Source organism: Myotis yumanensis, unplaced genomic scaffold (assembly GCF_028538775.1).
Source record: "Myotis yumanensis isolate MYYU_CA2020_CCGP unplaced genomic scaffold, mMyoYum1.0.hap1 SCAF_23, whole genome shotgun sequence".
In the NCBI taxonomy this organism is placed as follows: Eukaryota; Metazoa; Chordata; class Mammalia; order Chiroptera; family Vespertilionidae; genus Myotis; species Myotis yumanensis.
This window is the reverse complement of record NW_027223774.1, coordinates 626,415-651,140: the sequence shown is the minus strand read 5'-3', so window position 1 is coordinate 651,140 and position 24,726 is coordinate 626,415. Positions and strand designations below refer to the sequence as shown.

The following is a 24,726-nucleotide window of genomic DNA, read 5'->3' as shown; positions in this document are numbered from 1 at the left end:
CCTAATGCTGCGACCCTTTAATACAATTCCTCATGTTGTGGTGACCCCCAATTTCATTGTTACAAATTGAACATAATCAAAGCACAGTGATTTATCACACAAAAAATAAATAAAGACATCTTAGTTAATATCTGTTTTTTATTTATTAACATTGAACTCATGACCAATAGCAATAGGGCTCATTTCTTATGAAAGCTTATCTAACAGACACATTATCTCCAGAAAGCATAGCTTAGTGCGTTGGCACTAAGGTTGCGGGCTATTTTAAACAGCAGGGTCCACAGGCTCCTGGGATGGCGTCTTCAGAGACAAATGAGGACTGTTCTCATTCCTCACGGGGATCTGAAGAAAAGAAGGAACATGGGGAAAGGCAGAAAGCACCTGCTCCTCAGACTCCAGGAATAGCCATCCAGATGCCAGCAGCTCCCGATCATATTCCTTGGAAAACACCTCTGACTCAGACTCCAACTGAGCTTTGTTCATTCCTAGGTGGCGGGACAGAGAACTTCCCAACACAAGACTTTGCCTTCTATGTGTTAGGTTGGAGAGAGCCCACAATCGGATACATGCAGACACGTGATGAGACAATGGACTTCCCCTGGAATTTCTCACACATAACCCTCTCCAGTTCCATCCATGCTATTGCAAATGGCTAGAACTCCATCTTTTTTACCACAGTGCAATACAGTATTCCATTGTGTAGCTATATCAGAGTTTTTTTGGTTTTTTGCTGCATTTCTGTGCAATGTCCCTCCCCGCCCCCCCCCTGCCCCTCGCACCTGCCATAGGCATCTCCCTGGAGGCTTATCCCTACAGAAAGCAGAGTATGACTGTCTGGGGCTACACCTGGAGGGCAGGGAGGGGGCACTTGGAAAGGGAGGTGACTATGAATGGGTATGGGTTTCAAGTCCTACAATCGGCTCCCCTCTGAGGGGGCGTGGCTAGGCCCCGGGGGGGCGTGGCTGGACTTTAGGGCAGACCCAGCCAGCTTAAAAGCGTGTGGAGGAGAGGCAGCGGCCCATTCTGCTGTGGCTGTTCAGCGTGGAGGCATGGAGGAGTGCGCTTGCCTCTGCGGCTTGGGCTCTTCGTGGGGATGTCTGTGTTGTCAGAAGCGCCAGGACCCAGCTGAGACGGCAAAGGCCAAGGGCAAGCGATGTCCTCAGAAGCGCCAGCGCCCAGCTGAGCTGGCAGCGGCCGAGGGCAAGCGGTGTCCTCAGAAGCGCCAGCGCCCAGCTGAGCTGGCAGCGGCCGAGGGCCAACCGGCCCCGGCACAAAAGCACCTCGAGGCGGACGGGGCAGCGCGGTGCTGGGCGGGGAGTGGAGGAATCGCGAGCCCCAGGCCGCCCCCGAACTGCTCGCTGCTGGACCTGCCTGTGGAGATGCTGGTGGAGATCTGCTCCTCGCTCCCCGGCACGGAGCTGCCCAACCTGGCCCAGGTCTGCAGCAAATTCCACCGCATCCTGCACAGCGACAGCATCTGGAGGCGGCGCTGCCGGGAGGAGTTTGGCCTTCGTGAAAACTTGCAGAATCTGGAGAACACAGGTACGTCTTATCGAGAAGTCTATGCGAAGCTGTTCCACCCATACAGACACATTTTGGGATTGTGGCAGGAAGATACCGAGGACTATAAAACACTGCTCTATGCGGCGGCGGACGGCTTAGGCATTACGGGTTGGACCTACTGGCCTCGTCTTAACACCCATGTGGACGGCCCGATGCAGTTCAAGCCCGCGTTCAGAATTCGCCTGACGGAGGGCAAATCGGCCACGGTGGAGTGCGTGGAAGGCCGCCACCGCAGGCCCCACAGCCGCCACCTGCAGATTCGGAGGAACATGTTCAGCACCCACTGCAACAAGAGAGACCACCGAAAGGATTCACCTGCGCCGCTTAGGGAGGAATGGGGGTGGGGGCTGCGGGGGGACCACAGGTATGACTGGCTGACCTACCGCCGCCTCTACCTCCCGCCCAGCCACCCGGACGACCTCATCAGGCCAGGCCTCTTCCAAAGCAAAAACCTTCCCTTCGGCCTCATGATCGCCATGCTCAGCTTCCATGGCAAGTACGCCAGGGTCACGAAGATCACGGGATTCTCCTTCGGGACCTTAGAGATCCACCTCATGCGCCGCATCCGGCTGCAAGAGGGCGAGATCTTCCGCGACTTCAATGAGCTCTCCCGCGTGGTCCAGGAGGTTCACGAGCAGGTGATCAGGGAGCAGCAGCAAGAAGACGGGACTGAGGAAAGCGAGGGCCGTGGCGGGCAGAGCCCTGGCCAGCCCAGCGTCGCGGAGTCCAGGGCTGCAGCTTCGGAGGAGCAGCCTGTCCCGTTTGTTCTGCCTGTGGGCGTGCGCTCAAGAGACCAGGACTACCCCCGAACCTGCAGGATGTGTTGCTATGGCGTGGTCACTGCTACCTTACATGGCTTGCCCTGGCCCTTCCCTGGAGTCTTCATCCTGTTCGATGAGAACCACTTCGGGTTCATCTGGCTGGAGGTGAAATCCTTCGTCCTGTACGGCAGAGTCCAGAACAGCTTCCAGAATGTGGAGGCACCATCCCCGCAGGCCTTCCTGGAGCTGCTCAAGTCCATTCAGTCCTCGCCCTGACCGGTGTAGCTCAGCGGACAGAGCGTCGGCCTGCGGACTCAAGGTCCCCGGGTTCGATTCCGGTCAAGGGCATGTACCTTGCTTGCGGGCACATCCCCAGTGGGGAGTGTGCAGGGGGAAGCTGATCGATGTTTCTCTCTCATGGACGTTTCTACGTCGACACCCCTCTCCCATCCTCTCTGTAGAAAATCAATAAAATACATTGAAAAGAAAGAAAGAAAAAACAGTCAGTCCCGACCCCTTAGGAGGAGCAGCTTGCATGCACTTTGAAGATTGCACCTTCTGACCCGGTTACCCACCTTGTTTGTTTTTTGAATCCTCACCCGAGGATATTTGATGTATAGAGAGAGTAGGGGAGAGAGGGAAAGAAAGAAATAAACATCGATGTGAGAGAAACACATCAGTCGGTTGCCTCCTGCCCAATCACGGACAGGGCCAGGCTGGGTAGGGGCCAGCAATTGAGGTCGAAATGAACCTTAGACCAGTGGTCTCAACTTCCTAATGCTGCGACCCTTTAATACAATCCCTCATGTGGTGGTGACCCCCAATTTCATTGTTACAAGTTGAACATAATTAAAGCACAGTGATTAATCACACAAAAATAAATAAAGACATCTTAGTTAATATCTATTTTTTATTTATTAGCATTGAACTCATGACCAATAGCAATAGGGCTCATTCCTTATGAAAGCTTATCTGACAGATACATTATCTCCAGAAAGCATAGCTTAGTGCTTTGGCACTAAGGTTGTGGGCTATTTTTTAACAGCAGGGGCCACAGGCTCCTGGGTTGGCGTCTTCAGAGACAAATGAGGACTGTTCTCATTCCTCACGGGGATCTGAAGAAAAGAAGGAACATGGGGAAAGGCAGAAAGCAGCAGCTCCTCAGATTCCAGGAATAGCCATCAAGATGCCAGCAGTTCCAGCTCATCTTCCTCGGGGGACACCTCTGACTCAGACTCCAACTGAGCTTTGTTCATTCCTAGGTGGCGGTACAGAGAACTTCCCAACACAAGACTTTGACATCTATGTGCTGGTCGGAGAGAGCCCACAATCGGATACATGCAGACACGTGATGAGACAATGGATTTCCCCTGGAATTTCTCACCCATAACGCTCTCCAGTTGCATCCGTGCTATTGCAAATGGCAAGAACTCCATCTTTTTTACCACAGTGCAATACAGTATTCCATTGTGTAGCTATATCAGAGTTTTTTTTGGTTTTTTGCTGCATTTCTGTGCAATGTCCCCCCCCCCCCCCCGCCCCCGCACCTCCCATAGGCATCTCCCTGGAGACTTATCCCTACAGAAAGCAGCGTATGACTGCCAGGGGCTACGCCTGGAGGGCAGGGAGGGGGCACTGGGAAAGGGAGGTGACTGTGAATGGGTATGGGTTTCAAGTCCTACAATTGGCTCCCCTGTGAGGGGGCGTGGCTAGGCCCTGGGGGCGTGGCTGGACTTTAGGGCGGACCCAGCCAGCTTAAAAGCGTGTGGAGGAGAGGCAGCGGCCCATTCTGCTGTGGCTGTTCAGGGTGGAGGCATGGAGGAGTGCGCTTGCACCTGCAGCTTGGGCTCTTCTCGAGGATGTGGGTGTTGTCAGAAGCGCCAGGACCCGGCTGAGACGGCAAAGGCCAAGGGCAAGCATTGTCCTCAGAAGCGCCAGCGCCCAGCTGAGCTGGCAGCGGCCGAGGGCAAGCAGTGTCCTCAGAAGCGCCAGCGCCCAGCTGAGCTGGCAGCGGCCAAGGGCCAACCGGCCCCGGCACAAAAGCACCTTGAGGCGGACGGGGCAGCGCGGTGCTGGGCGGGGAGTGGAGGAATCGCCAGCCCCAGGCCGCCCCCGCACTGCTCGCTGCTGGACCTGCCGGTGGAGATGCTGGTGGAGATCTGCGCCTCGCTCCCCGGCACGGAGCTGCCCAGCCTGGCCCAGGTCTGCACCAAATTCCACCGCATCCTGCACAGCGACAGCATCTGGAAGCGGCGCTGCCGGGAGGAGTTTGGCCTTTGTGAAAACTTGCAGAATCTGGAGAACACAGGTACGTCTTATCGAGAAGTCTATGCGAAGCTGTTCCACCCATACAGACACATTTTGGGATTGTGGCAGGAAGATACTGAGGACTATAAAACACTGCTCTATGTAGCGGTGGACAGCTTAGGCATTACCGGTTGGACCTACTGGCCTCGTCTTAACACCCATGTGGACGGCCCGATGCAGTTCAAGCCCGCGTTCAGAATTCGCCTGACGGAGGGCCAATCGGCCACGGTGGAGTGCATGGAAGGCCGCCACCGCAGCCCCCACAGCCGCCACCTGCAGATTCGGAGGAACATGTTCAGCACCCACTGCAACAAGAGAGACCACCGAAAGGGTTCACCTGCGCGGCTTGGGGAGGAATGGGGGCGGGGGCTGCGGGGGGACCACAGGTATGACTGGCTGACCTACCGCCGCCTCTACCTCCCGCCCAGCCACCCGGACGACCTCATCAGGCCAGGCCTCTTCCAAAGCAAAAACCTTCCCTTCGGCCTCATGATCGCCATGCTCAGCTTCCATGGCAAGTACGCCAGGGTCACGAAGATCACGGGATTCTCCTTCGGGACCTTAGAGATCCACCTCATGCGCCGCATCCAGCTGCGAGAGGGCGAGATCTTCCGCGACTTCAACGAGCTCTCCCGCGTGGTCCAGGAGGTTCACGAGCAGGTGATCAGGGAGCAGCAGCAAGAAGACGGGACTGAGGAAAGCGAGGGCCGTGGCGGGCAGAGCCCTGGCCAGCCCAGCGTCGCGGGGTCCGGGGCTGCAGCTTCGGAGGCGCAGCCTGTCCCGTTTGTTCTGCCTGTGGGCGTGCGCTCAAGAGACCAGGACTACCCCCGAACCTGCAGGACGTGTTTCTATGGCGTGGTCACTGTTACCTTACATGGCTTGCCCTGGCCCTTCCCTGGAGTCTTCATCCTGTTCGATGAGAACCACTTCGGGTTCATCTGGCTGGAGCTGAAATCCTTCGTCCTGTACGGCAGAGTCCAGAACAGCTTCCACAATGTGGAGGCACCATCCCCGCAGGCCTTCCTGGAGCTGCTCAAGTCCATTCATTCCTCGCCCTGACCGGTGTAGCTCGGCGGATAGAGCGTCGGCCTGCGGACTCAAGGGCCCCGGGTTCGATTCCGGTCAAGGGCATGTACCTTGCTTGCGGGCACATCCCCAGTGGGGAGTGTGCAGGGGGAAGCTGATCGATGTTTCTCTCTCATGGACCTTTCTACGTCGACACCCCTCTCCCTTCCTCTCTGTAGAAAATCAATAAAATACATTGAAAAGAAAGAAAGAAAAAACAGTCAGTCCCGACCCCTTAGGAGGAGCAGCTTGCATGCACTTTGAAGATTGCACCTTCTGACCAGGTTACCCACCTTGTTTGTTTTTCAAATCCTCACCGGAGGATATTTGATGTATAGAGAGAGTAGGGGAGAGAGGGAAAGAAAGAAATAAACATCGATGTGAAAGAAACACATCAGTCGGTTGCCTCCTGCCCAAGCCCGGAGCAGGGCCAGGCTGGGTAGGGGCCAGCAATTGAGGTCGAAATGAACCTGGGACCAGTGGTCTCAACTTCCTAATGCTGCGACCCTTTAATACAATTCCTCATGTGGTGGTGACCCCCAATTTCATTGTTACAAATTGAACATAATCAAAGCACAGTGATTTATCACACCAAAAATAAATAAAGACATCTTAGTGAGTATCTACTTTTTATTTATTAACACTGAACTCACGGCCAATAGCAATAGGGCTCATTCCTTATGAAAGCTTATCTAACAGATCCATTATCTCCAGAAAGCATAGCTTAGTGCGATGGCATTAAGGTTGCGGGCTATTGTAAACAGCAGGGGCCACAGGCTCCTGGGATGGCGTCTTCAGAGACAAACGAGGACTGTTACCATTCCTCACTGGGATCTGAAGAAAAATGTTATGGGTTGACTCAGCGAGATAGACCACAGACTCAGAATTTAAATTTAGGAACCTTTATTAAGCCGGCCAGCTGTCTGCAGTTCAGCCTTCGCTTTGAACTGCAGCAGCTGACTGCAAGAGTTACAGGAATTTATTTGCAAAAACTACAAAGTTACGAAGCCATGCTTACGCAATTTGTTCCCCACACAGCACAGCCTTATCACCTTCCTATCTATGTTTTCCGGGAACAGAGAACACAGTATATATTGAGGAGGGACCATGAGAACATATCCCAAGGCCTGATCCTATGTCAGTACCCTCATATCTGTCTGATCCAGGAACATACAGCACAGCGTGCCCCAATATGCAGCCCAGTACAAAAAGAAAGAACATGGCGGAAAGGCAGGAAGCAGCAGCTCCTCAGACTCCAGGAATAGCCATCCAGATGCCAGCAGCTCCCGATCATATTCCTTGGAAAACACCTCTGACTCAGACTCCAACTGAGCTTTGTTCATTCCTAGGTGGCGGGACAGAGAACTTCCCAACACAAGACTTTGGCATCTATGTGTGAGGTCGGAGAGAGCCCACAATCGGATACATGCAGACACGTGATGAGACAATGGACTTCCCCTGGAATTTCTCACACATAATGGTCTCCAGTTCCATCCATGCTGTTGCAAACGGCAAGAACTCCATCTTTTTTACCACAGTACAGTACAGTATTCCATTGTGTAGCTATATCAGAGTTTGTTTTGGTTTTTTGCTGCATTTCTGTGCAATGTCCCTCCCCACCCCCCATAGGCATCTCCCTGCAGGCTTATCCCTAAGGAAAGCAGAGTATGACTGCCTGGGGCTACACCTGGAGGGCAGGGAGGGGACAGTGGGAAAGGGAGGTGACTGTTAATGGGTATGGGTTTCAAGTCCTACAATTGGCTCCTCTCTGAGGGGGCGTGGCTAGACCCTGGGGGGCGTGGCTGGCCTTTAGGGCGGACCCAGCCAGCTTAAAAGCGAGGGGAGTAGAGGCAGGGGCCCATTCTGCTGTGGCTGTTCAGCATGGTGGCATGGAGGAGTGCGCTTGCCTCTGCGGCTTGGGCTCTTCGTGGGGATGTCTGTGTTGTCAGAAGCTCCAGGGCCCAGCTGAGACGGCAAAGGCCAAGGGCAAGCAGTGTCCTCAGAAGCGCCAACGCCCAGCTGAGAAGGCAGCGGCCGAGGGCAAGCGGTGTCCTCAGGAGCCCCAGGGCCCAGCTGAGAAGGCAGCGGCCGAGGGCAAACCGGCCCCGGCAGAAAAGCACCTCGAGGCGGACAGGGCAGCAGCATGGTGCTGGGCGGGGAGTGGAGGAATCGCGAGCCCCAGGCCGCCCCCGCACTGCTCGCTGCTGGACCTGCCGGTGGAGATGCTGGTGGAGATCCTCGCCTCGCTCCCCGGCAAGGACCTGGCCAACCTGGCCCAGGTCTGCACCAAATTCCACCGCATCCTGCACAGCGACAGCATCTGGAGGCGGCGCTGCTGGGAGGAGTTTGGTGTTTGTGAAAACTTGCAGGACATGAAGAGGTTCGGTATGTCTTATCGAGAAGTCTATGCGAAGCTGTTCCCATACAGAAACCCTTTGGGTTTGTGGCAGCTAGATTCTAGCTATAGAGAACTGCTGAATGTCGTGGTGGATGGCTTGTGCATTACTGGTTGGACGTACAGCCCTTCCCTTAACACCCATGTGGATGCCCCAATGCAATTTGAGTCCTTGTTTAGAATTCGCCTGACGGAGAGGAAATCAGCGGCGGTGGAGTACGTGGACAACTACTACAGCTTGTCCCACCACCGCCACATGCAGATTCAGGAGGACAGGTTCAGCATCCAGTGGGTCAAGAGAGACCACCCAAAGGATTCACCAACGCGGCTTAGGGCAGAACAGGGGCTGGTGCTGTTGGTGGAGGACGGATTGCAGTATGACTGCCTGACCTACCGACGCCTCTACCTCCCAACAAGCCACCCGGACCACCTCATCAGGCCAGGCCTCTTTTATGTCAATTTCACTTCCTTCGGCCTAATGATCGCCATGCTCAGCTTCCATGGGAAGTATGCCAGGGTCACGAAGATCACTGGATCCTTCTTCGCGATGTTAGAGATCCATCTCATGCACCGCATCCATCTGCCAGATGGCGAGTTCTTCCGCAACTTCATGGAGCTCTCCCGCGTGGTCCAGGAGATTGACAAGCAGGTGACACAGGAGCAGCAGCAGCAAGAAGGCCGGACTGAGGAAAGCAAGGGCCGTGGCTGGCAGATCCCTGCCCAGCCCAGCGTTGGGGAGTCGGAGGAGCAGCCTATCCCATTTGTTCTGCCTGTGGGTGTGCGCTCAATGGACCAGAACTACCCCCAAACCTGTAGGATGTGTTTCTATGGTACCTTCGTCTACTCCAGGCCCTGCCCTGGAGTCTTCATCCTGTTCGATGAAAACCATTTTGGATTCATCTGGCTGGAGGACAAATCCTTCATCCTGTACAGCAGAGTCCAGAACACCTTCCAGAATGTGGAGGCACCATCCCCACAGGCCTTCCTGGAGATGCTCTCAAACATTCAGTCCGGACCTCCTGAGAGGAGCAGCTTGCATGCACTTTGAAGATTTGACCTTCTGACCACGTTACCCACCTTTGTTTGTTTTTTGAATCCTCACCCGAGGATATTTGATGTTTAGAGAGAGTAGGGGAGAGAGGGAAAGACAGAAATCATCGATGTGAGAGAAACACATCAGTTGTTTGCCTCCTGCCCAAGCCCGGAACAGGGCCAGGCTAGGTAGGAGCCAGCAATTGAGGTAAAAATAAACCTTAGACTAGTGGTCTCAACCTTCCTAATGCTGCGACCCTTTAATACAGTCCCTCATGTTGTGGTGACCCCCAATTTCATTGTTACAAATTGAACATAATTAAACCATAGTGATTAATCACACACAAAAAAATAAAGACATCCTAGCTAATATATATTGTTTATTTATTAACATTGAATTCATGGACAATAGCAATAGAGCTCATTCCTTAAGGAAACTTATCTAACAGATATATTATCTCCATGAAGCAGAGCTAGTGCTTTGGCACTAAGGTTGCGGGCTATTTTATTTTATTTTAAACAAATTCACATTTTATTTACGTCGAAATAAACTGTACAAAATTGACTTTCTTCACCAAAAATAACAGCAATATTTTCTGTATTATTACTAGATAAACTACAAAACACATTTTTGTAGGTTGTCTAGGTTTTGCTTATAAATCAAGACGAGGCAATAGATATAATCATGGGAAAAGACAGAATAAAACAGACCAATCTGTTGTCAGTATCCATAGCCTCCGATCCTCTTTTGACCATGAAACAGAAGTGTTCGACATATACTTGCTAAAAAGCTTATGAAGATATAGGCTCAACAAAGGAATGTAAACAGCAACATCCAGATGTGGAACAATGGCAGGTTCTTCCTTCAATGTTTAACAGTAATTTGTTTAAGATTATCAAATAAAGACAAATTCTACACTAAAATCCTTGTTTGGCAAGCTCACGTTTCTTTCACTATCTGGTAATTTAACTGTTCATTAAAGATTTTTAATAATAAACTTAAAACTCCTGTTTTTGAAAGGTTAGTCATGAGCTTCATTGTAAAAATTTATGAAACATATTCCTCTTACACCTCAAAATTTATTTCTAGTCAGAAAATGCCTATTTGTTTACATTACTGTTTTCACTGCCTAATGTGTATTATTATTTAACACACAATTTCTATCATCCACTTAGAATGGACCCAGGAGGCGCGCTGGGTGATGTGTCTGAGCACCTGGAAGGGTGTCCCTTTCCTCTGCTCCACTTGCAGGAGCATCTGAACTGCCTGGTGGTGGCCATGCTGCAGGGGCCCCAGCAGAGAGAGGTGGTATAGATGTCAGCCAGCAGGTGGCAGCTGGGCCTGGCTGCAGCCTGGTTTTCATTCTGTATTCGTGTGTGTGTGTGTGTGTCTGCATGTGTGTGCGCGCGCACGTGCGTGTGTATTTAATTTTATCAAGTTGAAAAATACAGAAAGCCCAGATTCAGGTACAAACCCCAAAACTCTAAGATACCTCAGATCTATTCTTTCCATTTTCTCTACCTGTGTATTCATTCTTTTATTCTCCTCCATATCTTTATTTCCCATTCCTTTACATATTTTGCTCTCATAGCATGCTTTATGTGTAACTGTTTGGATGCATAATTTAAATATAATTTCGAACCCCAGTGAGGTTGAAACGGCCCTGTTGAGTTTGAAATGGCCTGGTAGGATTGGGACGGCCCCGGTGGGGTTGGGACGGCCCGGTGAGATTGAGAAGGCCCCTATGAGATTGAGACGTCCGCTTGAGGTTGCGATGACCCCTCAGAGGCTGGGATGGCTACTGTGAGGCTGGGCCAGCCCCTGTGAGGTTGGGACAGCCCCTGTGAGGGTGAGACGGCCCCTGGGAAGCCAAGAAAAATACCACATGACCTCACTCATTTATGGATAATAAGGACCATTATAGACTGATGAACAAAAATGGAACCAGAAGCATAGCAGCATTGAGCAGAATGTCAAACTATAGTGGGAAGCCTGGGGAGGGTTGGGGGGGGTAGGAGATCAACTGAAGGACTTGTATGCATGCATATAATAACCAGTGGACACAGGACATGGGGAGGTGGGGGCCAGGGGAATATCAAGGGGCAGAAAAAAGAGACATGTGTAATACTCTTTGTAATACTTTAAAAAATGAAACAAAAAAAACTTTGGCACATCCACACAATGAAATACTATGCTGCTATAAAAAGGAAGGAACTCCTACCATTTGCAACAGCATGGATGGAGCTGCAGAGCATTATACTAAGTGAAATAAGTCAGTCAGAGAAAGAAAAGTATCACATGCTCTCATTCATTTGTGGATTATGGTGAACAATGTGAACCGATGAACAAAAACAGATGTGGAGATAGAGAAGCATCAATCAGATGCTCAAAACTCAGAGGGAAACCAGGGGAGAGTGGGGGTGAGGGGAAAAGATCAGCCTAAGGACTTTTATGCATGCATATAAGCATAAGTGATGGATGTGGACAACAGGCTGTGAGGGTGAGGGCAGGATTGGGGGGATGAGGGGACATGGGAGGGATAAGGACACATTTGTAATATCTTATTCAATAAAGGGAAAAAAATAAATAAAAGTAAAAAATACAAAAAGAATATATATGTATATATTTTTTATTGATTTCAGAGAGGAAGAGAGAGGGAGAGATAAAAAGATCAATGATCAGAGGAGAAACCAAGATGGCGGCATAGGTAAACACTGGAAATTGTTGCTTCCCACAACCACTTCAAAAATAAAAGACAAAACGGACATCACCCAGAACCACAGGAAGGCTGGCTGAGTGGAAATTCTACAACTAGAAGGAAAGAGAAAAGCACACTGAGACTCAGAGGAGGGGCGGAGGTAAAGTGCAGAGGTACGGAGTCCCACGTGGAAAGGGCAGGCAGCTGAGGTCGTGGCGCAGGTGGAATGGGCTGGAGGCTGAGGACCCAGCTGTCTTTTTCAATCGGGAGGGAGTCTCAAGCTCCCGATTGCTCTGAACTCCAGTTCTGGGTGAGTCTCTGGGGACCCAGACTCATATGGGGAGAAACTCGACTGTCTGGCATCGGGCAGAACTCGAGGGCGACTTTCTCTCAGAGGTGCTTGCAGCGATCACCAGGACACTGAGACGCAGGGACTCTTAGGGTAGGACTTGGGAGCAGCCACAGCTGCTTGCTCCGCCCTGTTGATCCCCTGAGACCCCGCCCCACCCAAGCTGTGCACAGAGGCTTTTGCATAGGAAAGGCCTGGCCCTTTGCAACCTGAAAATTACCTAACAAACTGCAGCTGAATCAGAGACCCAGAACTTCCAAAAGAAGGTCCAAGGCCCCACAGCACCTTGCATTGCTTCACAGCTGGGCCTCATCTGGGCACCTCAAAACCCCAAACAAAGAAGAGGAATCTTTCCATAGCTCCTGCTGGGTAGTCTCAGGCAGAGGCTAAATTAGCACCTCCTTAGAGATCCAAGAGCCGGTGTACCCAGTGCTCAGAGTGGGACCATCCAATTACAACTCCTCAGATTCATAAGGGACACACTCAGGGGACAGCCTCAGTGAGCACCAAAGCCCCACTGAAGCAAGTCTTGCCCCAGAAGGGTGTCTCCAGCTCAGAAGTTCTCCCACTGCAGACACAGCTGATTCTCACATCCAATTGGCCTGGAGGTCAATTCCTCCCAGTGATACCTACAACAATCAAGGCTTAACTACAACAAGACTGTGCACGAAGCCCACAAGGGGGTGCACTAAGAGTGTCCACCTCAGGTAATTGGGGAGGCTGAGCCACAGGGCCCTATAGGACACCTAACACAGAAAGCCACTCTATCAACACAGGGAAGCCTAAAAAATGCAGAGACAAAGAAACAAGTCACAAATGACAGAAATGGAGGAAAGCAAATACTGAATATAGAGTTCAAAACCACACTTTTAAGGTTTTTCAAGAATTTTCTAGAAACCGCCGATAAAATTAGTGAGACCCTCAATAAATCTAGTGAGACCCTTGAGGTTATGAAAAAAGGACCAACTAGAAATTAAACATACACTGACTGAAATAAAGGATATTATGCAGAGTTCCAACAGCAGACTAGAGGATCGCAAGAATCAAGTCAAAGATTTGAAGTACCAAGACGTAAAAAAACACCCAACTGGAAAAGCAAAAAAGAAAAAAAGAATCCAAAAATATGAAGATAGTGTAAGGAGCCTCTGGGGCAACTTCAAGCATACCAACATCTGAATTATGGAGATGCCAGAAGAACAGAGAGAGCAAGATATTGAAAACCTATTGGAAGAAATAATGACAGGAAACTTCCCCTACCTGGTGAAAGAAATAGACTTACAAGTCCAGGAAGCGCAGAGAACCCCAAACAAAAAGAATCCAAAGAGGACCACAACAAGACACATCATAATTAAAATGCCAAGAGCAAAAGACAAAGAGAGAATCTTAAAAGCAGCAAGAGAAAAACAGTCAGTTACCTACAAGGAAGTACCCATATGACTGTCAGCTGATTTCTCAACAGTAACTATGTAGGCCAGAAGGGAGTGGCAAGAAATATTCAAAGTGATGAATGCCAAGAACCTACAACCAAGATTACTTTATCCAGCAAAGCTATCATTCAGAATTGAAGGTCAGAGAAAGAGCTTCACAGATAAGAAAAAGCTAAAGGAGTCCATCACCACCAAACCAGTATTATATGAAATGCTGAAAGGTATCCTATAAGAAGAGGAAGAAGAAGAAAAAGGTAAAGATACAAATTATGAACAACAAATACACATCTATCAACAAGTGAATCTAAAAATCAAGTGAATAAATAATCTGATGAACAGAATAAACCGGTGAATATAATAAAATCAGGGGCATAGAAAGGGAGTGGACTGAGTATTCTCGGGGGGGGGGGGGGGGGGGGGGAGGGTGTGGGGGGTGTGGGAAGAGACTGGACAAAAATGGTACATCTATGGATGAGAACAGTGGGTGACAGGGGTAAGGGCAGAGGGTGGGGTGGGGTACCGGGTGAAGGTTAGCTATGGGGGAAAAAAAGAGGAATAACTGTAATAATCTGAACAATAAAGATTTTAAAAAAAAAAAAAAAAGATCAATGATGAGAGAGAATCATTGACTGGTTGCCTCATGCATGTCCCCAACAGGGAATTGAGCCACAACCCAGTCATGTGCCCTTGAGCAGAATCAAACCCAGGACCCGTCAGTATGCAGGCTGAGGCTCTATCCACTGAGCCAAACCAGCTAGTGCCAGCAAGATTTTTGAAGTTCTGTGAAAGTTTACCATCATTACTGCCTCCTTGTAAATTTCTCTATTTGTCATTTTCCTTGTGGTGAGTATACTAAAGCACCCTACAGATGCACATTTAATCATAAATAAGCAAAAATGTTGAAACCACTGGGCTTTTTATTTGCAGTCAGTACTGTCAGTTTCCCTCTGGGCAGTGATTTTGCTGAAGGTTCCCCACATCAGCTCTTGCAAAGGCAGCCTGGGGCTCAAGGCAAACTGTGAGGCCTCCTGAGGGGAAGGTCAAGTCCTTTCACAGAGCCCACCGCCCAGCCATGACCCACTTTCTGATCCTGGTTGTCCAAACCAGCCAAGGTGACCTCCCAAATGCTCAGGTCAGGCTCCCCACAGGCTGCTATCTCGAGCCTGTCGCCCCTTCCCAGACTTCCTTAGGGAGACCCCACTGACCACTCCTGGCCTCACTTTACCCTGAGCTCCTCTCACAGCTACCTGTCCCCTTGTTTGTGGGCTGTCCTTCATTACAACACCAGGTCCCAACGGCAGGGGACTCTGTACCTCCAGACTCTGAAACAGTCGAGGTGAACAGTGTCCACACCCTTGGTCCTTACAGGTCTGAGCTGTGCCCGCCCTTTGCTGTGGGCCCTCCATCCAGCCTGATTCAGGTTCTCATAACTAGCGCCTCCCCTCAGCCTCCCACTCACGGACCTGCCCCATCTGCTCACAGATAACACCCCAACAACCCTGTCCAAAGCCCCAACCTCTCTGCTCCATCAGGAACACACCCCAGAAGCCCACTGTCCCCCAGAGCCCAGGGTCCCTCATCTCACTACAGGGAAGGGGTCTGCTCAGCACAGGCCAGAATGAGCGAGGTGGGCACACCAACCAGAATGCACGCCCCCCGCCCCCTCCCCAGTGTGGTATCATGTTGAAAACAACCCTCTCCTGCTGGGAACGCTTGTATTACAGAATGTTCTCAGCATTGAAAATGCACAGAACCAATTCCTGGAAAGCCTGTGCGACCTCCAGGACTGCAGGTAAGTGAGGGAGGATAGTGTGTGCTTTATTTTTAATAAAATCAAAGTAGAAAATTACCCCAAAATGCAGAATTAGATTCAAAGAACACCAGTGGGCCTCACGGGTGTATGTGAGCTTGCCAGAGGCAGACTTTTCCTAAGGGGAACTGATTTGGGTCCCAAAGCATCAGGGGGCTTCTCCCAGATAAAGTAGATTCAGACGCAGCGGGCCAGGGACCTGGGGATGGGGAGAGCAGGCTGGAGAGACTCTGGATGGAGACAGCAGAGCCTTGGAAGCTCCTCTCAGGCGGACACAGAACCCCAATCCCTCCCAGGGACCTGCCTTGGGCTCCTCTCTGCCAGCTCCTGGGCAGGACACAGCGTGCCCAGCTGCAGGGGGAACATCCCGGGCAAAGGAAGGAAACCATAAGGGAAGGTGGGCTGTGCAGGAAGTGGTCCATGCTCAGTGAAGAAGAGTGAATAGCCTTTTTTTTTAGAGAGAGTGGAATGGGGATGAGAGAGAGAGAGAAAGACAATTTCTCCACATCAGGCTGTATCATGGGGAACTAGGAACTCCCTTCCCGCACCAGCGGAAACCTGCAAAATACATCCACAAAGTCATGTGGTCTTTATTTCAAGGCCTTGGGCAGTAATGCAAAGAAGATTGGACAGAAATGGCTTTTCTGCCATCCAGCTATCCTTTATGAAGCACAGAATGTTTGAGATCCCCCCCCCACAGGTTAACTCTACATGCTGACAGATCGCAATTGTGCTTTAAAATCAATGCAGACAGTTACTAGAATCCACATAATTAAAGGTAAAAAAGCAAAATCACAATCACAAAAACACCACATACCAGAGCAGTGTGCACCAACCAGTTTGCAACAATTCCTCACAGCAGAAGGTGACAGCCACAATGTCCCTGAAAGTGGTAGCACTGAGGTCCTCAAACTTTTTAAACAGGGGGCCAGTTCACTGTCCCTCAGACATTCCACACATGCGCACTGAGGGCCCGGGATGAGTCGGCTGCTAAGCAGGACAGGCAGCGGCAGAAAAGACACCCGGCGGGCGGGATAAATGTTTTTGGCGGGCCGCATGTGGCCCGCAGGCCGTAGTTTGAGGACCCCTGTGTAGCACTTCTTAGCTGAGGATGGGGCCTCTGCAAACCCTGGGTCAGGTGCATTTCCTAGTCAGAGAGTAAGGAACGAGGATCCTGCCAAGAGCTCAGAGTGTTCATAATTCACTAAAGCACAAGGGAGAACACAGAATTCCTTTTCCCTGAGCGCACAGGGGTGGTGACAGGTGCTCACTGTTCAGGTGAGCCAGGTGGTAGAGGAGGTCACTTCAGCCACAAATACTCACAGTGACATCAATGAGGTAGGAGTGCTCGGCAAGTTAACAAGTGCAGTGCAGCTCCTTCAGGCATCACTTGTACCTCAAACTTATGGGGAATTTCCCACCGTGTATGTTCAGATAAAAGGGTTTCTATTCAGGCAAATGGATTTAAGTCTCCTGCAGTGTTGTAGCGTGAGAAAGGTAAAAGGTCCCCTGCACATTTAAGGCTTTGCTCCAATGTGAACGCTCAGATGCCTAACAAGGCTACGTTTTCTGCTAAAACATTTCCCACATTTACTACACTCATGAGGCCTTTCTCCAGTGTGACTTCTGTGGTGCTCCATGAGCGAACGTCTTAGTCTAAAGGACTTTTCACAATAACTACACTCATACGGCTTTTCTCCAGTGTGACTTCTCTGGTGGTCTGTTAGCAAACATCGTTGTTTAAAGGACTTTCCACACTCACTACACTGATAGGGCTTCTCTCCGGTATGAACTCTGTGGTGTTGAATGAGGTTCCCCTTTAGTCTAAACAACTTCCCACAATCACTACATTCAAAAGGTTTTTCACCACTGTGAATTCTCTTGTGTTCAGAGAGGTGTAAGCTTAATCTGAAGGACTTTCCACAATCAGTACACTCATGTGGCTTTTCTCCAGTGTGAATTCTCTTGTGGTCAAGGAGTGTAGGTTTTCTCCTAAAAGATTTCCCACAATCAGTACACATATAGGGTTTTTCTCCAGTGTGAACTCTCTTGTGGATATAGAGCCGATTATAGCTCCTGAAATTTTTACCACAATCAGCACACTCATAGGGTTTTTCTCCAGTGTGAACACGGTGGTGCTCAGTGAGTTGAGACCTTTGCCCAAAGGACTTTCCACAATCACTACACTGAAATGGCTTTTCTCCAGTGTGAACTCTCTTGTGGTTAACAAGCCCATTATAGCTCCTGAAAGATTTATCACAATCAGTACACTCGTAGGGTTTTTCTCCAGTGTGAACACGGTGGTGTTCAGTGAGGAGAGACCTTTTCCTGTAGGACTTTCCACATTCACTACACTCATATGGTTTTTCTCCAGTATGAATTCTGTAGTGTTGAATGAGGGTTGTCTTTTGTCTAAACAACATCCCACAATCACTACATTCAAAAGGTTTTTCACCACTGTGAATTCTCTTGTGTTCAGAGAGGTAACAGCTTCTGTTGAAGGACTTCCCACAATCAGTACACTCATATGGCTTTTCCCCAGTGTGAACTCTCTTGTGGATAAGGAGAGTACTATGTCTCAAAAAAGATTTCCCACAATCTGGACACTTATAGGGTTTTTCCACAGTGTGAACACTAGGGTGTCCAGTGAGTTCAGCCGTTGGCCTGAAGGATTTTCCACAGTCACTACAATGATATGGCTTTTCTCCCGTGTGAACTCTCTTGTGGTTAAGGAGAGTACTATTCCTCCTAAAAGATATCCCACAGTCATTACACTGATAGAGCTTTCCTCTAGTGTGAATTTCTCCATGTCGAATGAGGTGAAAAATTTGTCTAAAAACTCTCCCACAGTTGTCACACTCATATTTCACTTCTCCAGAGCAGGCACCCTGATGCTGAACAGCTTTCTGGTTTTCGCTGCCAAATATATCACAGCTGCAAGTCTGCTGAAGACTTTTTCCACTGACAAATTCCTGTGAAATCTCACTGCCATTGTGTGGCTCCTCAGTGTTGAGAGGGGCCTGGTGCTGCAGAAGCTCTGAGATGTCTGGGAAGACATTGCCATCCTTTCTATTGGTTGAAAGCACCCAAGATGAGAAGCTGCTCCCGGTCATAAACGAGGCCCTGTCCACAGCTTCTCTCCAGGGCTTCTCTCCAGGGCCATCCCTCTGTTGCAGGTGTGAGTTTGCACTGAAACAGAAGTCTCTCACACATGCGTCACTGAAGAAGGCTTTCTGCTCAAAGTCTGCTGCTTGTGACTCAGTCAGGTGCAAAATATCTTTGAACACACAGAAACACCGCTTACACAGATGAGTCCTCTGTGTTGCTGGCTCTGTCTCGGAAGCCCTGACCTGTGACTCTTCTTGTACACAAACACTCTGCTCAGAACAGGCCTCCTCATCATCTGTTTTATGCCAGCAACCTGAAAAGAGAGAAATGAGCAGAAACTGAATGTTGACTGTGGTGACAGGGGAAGTTCCATTGCTAACGTGTTTTGCACATAATACATGGGTTCTATGCAATTGTCAGAAAATAAGAAATGTGCAGAAAGGATATAAGAAGCTGCTGGGGCCGAAACCGGTTTGGCTCAGTGGATAGAGCGTCGGCCTGCGGACTGAAGGGTCCCAGGTTCGATTCCGGTCAGGGGCATGTACCTGGGTTGCGGGCACATCTCCAGTGGAAGATGTGCAGGAGGCAGCTGATCGATGTTTCTCTCTCATCGATGTTTCTAACTCTCTATCTCTCTCCTTTCCTCTCTGTGAAAAATCAATAAAATATATTTAAAAAAAAAAAAAAAAAGCTGCTGGGAAGGTCTGGGCCTCTGAAGGTCACAAAACAGGGAAGACCTCAAACAGAATCATGACACACACATGGCAAGGACCAGGTGGAAGAGAAGATGCATTTACAGCTCAGGCCTCTGCTAACAGTGCTGAGCAGGGCTGGTCTGCTGATGACAGGGGCAAGCTGTGCAGAAGGATGGTTATGTCTTCTTCCAAGTAAAATTCAATAAGCAAGTAGCAGGTCTTTGAGGACTACTTAAGCATGTATGTACACCTCATAACACATGTGCAGGTCCATGTAGGAGAATACTGCACAGTGAGCAGAGCTGAGGGAAAGGTGGGCCGGTGAGGCAAAAAGGTAACAAAGGTGAAGGTGCCAAAAGCCAGGAAGTCACAGATGAAATGCAAGTCAGCAAAGGGTCAAGTACGGGAAAGAGAAGGTAGAAATGGGGGTTAGCAAGTGGCACCTGCCCCTAAACCCTGTTGGATATTAGCTGGTTCCTGTTATCATCTGACTACCACCATTATCTGATACCTTCCCCCCAGCTGTCTCTCAGCAAGGCCAGACCTCCTCTGAGAACCTCTTGCATGTCACCCTGTGAGGAAACCAAGTTTCTCCCTGGTCTTCTACTCTACCGATGCATAAATCCTAACTATTCCAAATATTAATGAAAGACAATGGAGGAGAGCAGCCAGCTCTGGCCCAGAGCAATTTGGCCCACAATACTACTCAGCTAAGGTACTATTACAAAGAAGAATTGGAGAAGCGTCTTACAAGAGTAGCCCAAGGTTCATGTAAGTGAAGAACATAACCTGGCACAGGCTGTCATAAAGCACCTTTCCCTAGAGGAAGGGGAAAGAAGGGAATAAATGTGGGTATTGTCACCCTCCCAGGGAGGGAAAGAGGAAGATGGGACCCATTAACTGCCTCTAAGACTCCAAATTTCCATACACTTTCTGCATTTTTTGAGGCAATGGGTGTTCAGGGATGTTCATGGAGTCCATTCCTCAGGGCTCTCCACACAGCTCAGCACCGGCAGCCACAGCACATCTGACAAGACAGTGGCGGAAACGAGCAGTGCCCGTGGTCTGGCTGAGGGAGAGAGAAAGCTATGTTTTGAGAATAAAGGAAGAAAGGGCATCACCTCACGACCCTGAGACAATGTGAAGGTCTTACCTGCAGATGAGAGGAGAGCAAACACTTCCAGCATCACATCGCAGTACAGAAGTCTCTGAGCCTCATCAAGGAGCCCCCACTCCTCCTGAGAGAAGGCAATGGCCACGTCCTCAAAGTCCATATCCTGTCATAATGGGGACAGTTCAGTCCATGATCAACTTCTCTCCTAGGCTTTTACTTTCATCATACTTCCTACTCTCCACATCCATCCGCTCCCTCCTCCCACATCACAGAAAATAGCAGGCCTTGAGGAGAAACCAAGATGGCGGCATAGGTAAACACCAGAAATTGCTGCCTCCCACAACCACTTCAAAAATACAACTAAAAGACAAAATAGACATCATCCAGAACCACAGGAAGGCTAGCTGAGTGGAAATTCTACAACTAGAAGAACAGAGAAAAGCACACTGAGACTCAGAGGAGGTACAGAAGTAAAGTGCAGAGGTAAGGAGGCGCACGTGGAAAGGGCTGGCAACTGAGGACACGGTTGTCTTTTTCAATCGGGAGGGAGTCTCAAGCTCTGAACTCCAGTTCCGGGTGAGTCTCTGGGGACCCAGACTCATATGGGGAGAAACTGGACTGTCTGGCATCGGTCAGAACTCGAGGGCGGCTTTCTCTCAGAAGTGCTTGCAGTGATTACCACGGGACACTGAGACCTGGGGCCTCTTAGGACAGGGCTGAGGAGCAGCCATAGCTGCTTGCTTCGCTCTGATGATCCCCTGAGACCCCCAGCCCACCCAAGGTGTGCGCAGAGACTTTTGCATATTAAAGGCCTAGCCCTTTGCAATCTGAAAATTACCTAACAAACTGCTCCTGGGTCAGAGAGACCCAAAACATCCAAAAGAAGGCCCAAGGCCCCACAGCAGCTTGCACTGCTTCACAGCTGGGCATCTGGGCACCTACCTCCAAACCCCAAAGAAGAGGAATCTGCAGATCTCTCCATAGCTCCTGCTGGGTAGCCTCAGGCAGAGGCTAAATTAGCATCTCCTTAGAGATTCAAGAGCCAGTGTACCTAGTGGTCAGAGTGGGATCATCCAGATTACAACTCCTAATAAAGAAAGAAAAGAAAGAGAGAGAGAGAGAGAAAGAGAAAGAAAGAGATTGCAACTCCTCAGATCCATAAGGGACATACTCGGCAAGCAGACTCAGTGAGCACCAAAGCCCCACTGAAGCAAGTCTTGCCCCATAAGGGTGTCTCCAGCTCAGAAGTTCTCCCACTGCAGACACAGCTGATTCTCACATCCAATTGGCCTGGAGGCCAATTCCTCCCAGTGATACCTATAACAATCAAGGCTTAACTACAACAAGACTGTGCACAAAGGCCACAAGGGGGTGCACTAAGAGTGTCCACCTCAGGTAATTGGGGAGGCTGAGCCACAGGGCCCTATAGGACACCTAACACAGAAAGCCACTCTATCAACACAGGGAAGCATAAAAAATGCGGAGACAAAGAAACAAGTCACAAAAGACAGAAATGGAGGAAAGCAAACTACTCGATTTAGAGTTCAAAACCACACTTTTAAGGTTTTTCAAAAATTTTCTAGAAACTGCCGATAAATTTACTGAGACCCTCAATAAATCTAGTGAGACCTTCGAGGTTATGAAAAAGGACCAACTAGAAATTAAGCATACACTGACTGAAATAAAGAATATTACACAGAGTTCCAACAGCAGACTAGAGGATAGCAAGAATCAACTCAAAGATGTGAAATACGAAGAAGCAAAAAAAACCCAACCGGAAAAACAAAAAGAAAAAAGAATCCAAAAATATGAAGATAGTGTAAGGAGCCTCTGGGACAACTTCAAGCGTACCAACATCCAAATTATGACGGTGCCAGAAGAAGAAAGAGAGCAAGATATTGAAAACCTATTGGAAGAAATAATGATAGAAAACTTCCCCTACCTGGTGAAAGAAATACTTACAAGTCCAGGAAGCGTGGAGAACCCCAAACAAAAAAAATCCAAAGAGGACCACACCAAGACACATCATAATTAAAATGCCAAGAGCAAAAGACAAAGAGAGAATCTTAAAAGCAGCAAGAGAAAAACAGTCAGTTACCTACAAGGAAGTACCCATATGACTGTCAGCTGATTTCTCAACAGAAACTATGCAGGCCAGAAGGGAGTGGCAAGAAATATTCAAAGCGATAAATACCAAGAACCTAGAACCAAGATTACTTTACCTAGCAAAGCTATCATTCAGAATTGAAGGTCAGAGAAAGAGCTTCACAGATAAGAAAAAGCTAAAGGAGTTCATCACCACCAAACCAGTATTATATGAAATGCTGAAAGGTATCCTTTAAGAAGAGGAAGAAGAAGAAAAAGGTAAAGATACAAATTATGAACAACAAACATGCATCTATCAACAAGTGAATCTAAGAATCAAGTGAATAAGTAATCTGATGAACAGAATAAACTGGTGAATATAATAGAGTCAGGGGCATAGAAAGGGAGTGGACTGAGTATTCTCGGGGGGGAAAGGGGTGTAGGGGATGCGGGAAGAGACTGGACAAAAATCGTACACCTATGGATGAGGAAGGTGGCGGGTAGAGGGGGAGTGAAGGGCAGAGGGTGGGGTGGGAACCGGGTGGAGGGGAGCTATTGGGAGAAAAAAGAGGAACACTGTAATAATCTGAACAATAAAGATTTAATTAAAAAAAAAAAAAAAGAAAAGAAAATAGCAGACCTTGCATCCACCAAAGTCACTCTTTCCTTATATTTCTACTGATTTTATGTCTTCCCACAGCAATAGAGCAGATGCCCAGATTGGTTATACCTGTCCTCAGGGCCTCAAATTTAGGGTCAACACAATGGGTGTCACCAACACAGGGGACAGATAAATGTTGGCCATAAAGAGAGATGTGAGTGATTTGACACTGGTCCTGTTGGGCAATATCCTTCTTGTCCAACAAATTCTCCCTCCAAGACCCCGAAAAACATGGCATCACTCGTCACCCGTTTGATTCCAGTCCTAGGGTGCTGAGGTCAACACTTGGCGCTACCTGCTCCACATTATTCTTCCTATCCCACTTCTCTCATACTGCTTCATTCCCAAAGTCACAACTTCAAAGGCAATACATACAGGCCATGGAGAGGAGGGGATGTTTTCTAATCACCTTCTTTTCAACATTCTAACTCACTTCTTCTGTAACGTATTTCCCTCTTACCCTTCTCCCTTCCCCAAGTCAGTAGAGATATTCAAGCCCAAGTGACACTGATGTCTGCTATCTCATTCCTATTGATCACTGTATCAGCCCAACAACCACAGGCAGGTGTGCACCTATATGACACCTAAATTCTGGAACTGGCATATAGCACCACGACACCCGTCTTTTCAGGAATTACCTTAAAATTGCCCATGTAGTTATCATTCAGTTATCACCAGAAATGGACTCAACCTTCATTACTTCTATGGCAATTTCAGGGATCTGTGGCCATGAATTCACTCCCCCTCTCCAAGAGCACATCACTCCTTCTCGACACCTCTCTCACACCTGCACTCCCGTAGCCCCAGCTCCCATAGACATCTTCTTGGTCTTAGTCATTACTCAGCATGTGTGTTCCAGAGACTGCATGGCAAGTTCAAACAGTATCATGTAATAACCCGACTCTCATTGCCCACACCCAAGGCACAGCCTTCAGCTCTGTTATGAAGGCCTCCCTCTCAACTTGTTTTTTCCTTCAACCTCACCTATTGAGAACCACATCAGATCTGTTATCCAGAGCCCACCTCTACTGGTGCTGCACTTGATGTCCCTGCTACATTCATAGGCTTCAGGACTCAACACGCACAGCCTATGGCCCTCTACCCCATGCCCAGTGAGTCTCACAGATGTCCCCTCTTGTCCATGAGCAAATCAAACAAACCGAATGCAACACACCAGGCCACACAAATGGTCACAAGAAATCCTGGTGAGCGTTTGAGAAGTAAATAAGCACCAGCCACAGTTTCACCTTCTTTGAATTACTCTTCCACCTCCAATAATAATTTTAAAAAAAGGTGATCCACAGCTCCTCCATGGTCCATACTCTTTACTATTTTTTTAAGTAGTCGTCATCTTGAACTACTCCTCAGAGTCCCAGATGGTCATGAACTGGTCTCTGAAATATCTCATACACTAAAAGAAAAAGTAAAAGATTTTATGTTCCTCATGAACACTACTTTTCCGACTATGACTTTCTCCATCTCAGTTGATGGTGCTTTCATACCTTCAGGTACTAAATCCAAACCTTCACATCATCTCTGATTCTTACCTCTCTCTACGATCCTCAAAATAAGAAAATCCAGGGGCCACAGCTCTACCCTGATCCATATGCAACTGCTTCATCCACACCCACAACCACCACTGTGCTCCAGGTCCC

At 49.0% G+C, this 24,726-nt stretch overlaps 1 protein-coding gene and 3 pseudogenes across 3 annotated transcripts in view; 3 read left to right on the top strand and 1 right to left on the bottom strand.

The window, feature by feature from the left end:
• The first annotated feature begins 1,049 nt into the window (after positions 1-1,049).
• LOC139000194 (F-box only protein 31 pseudogene) lies at positions 1,050-2,600 on the top strand (annotated as a pseudogene).
• Positions 2,601-4,139: 1,539 nt separating this feature from the next.
• On the top strand, positions 4,140-5,690 carry LOC139000193 (F-box only protein 31 pseudogene; annotated as a pseudogene).
• A 1,895-nt stretch (positions 5,691-7,585) lies between these two features.
• Positions 7,586-9,139, top strand: LOC139000192 (F-box only protein 31 pseudogene; annotated as a pseudogene).
• A 4,749-nt stretch (positions 9,140-13,888) lies between these two features.
• Positions 13,889-24,726, bottom strand: part of LOC138999430 (zinc finger protein 551-like) — a 28,118-nt gene continuing 17,280 nt past the window's right edge. For all 3 annotated transcript variants that reach the window (XM_070401517.1, XM_070401515.1, XM_070401516.1), the window contains exons 2-3: positions 20,365-20,488; positions 13,889-18,829 (exon numbers count right to left, since the gene is read on the bottom strand). In XM_070401517.1, the coding sequence (XP_070257618.1) occupies positions 16,926-18,829; positions 20,365-20,485 (2,025 nt within the window). In that variant the 5' untranslated portion in view covers positions 20,486-20,488 and the 3' untranslated portion in view covers positions 13,889-16,925. The remainder of the gene's footprint in view (positions 18,830-20,364; positions 20,489-24,726) is intronic.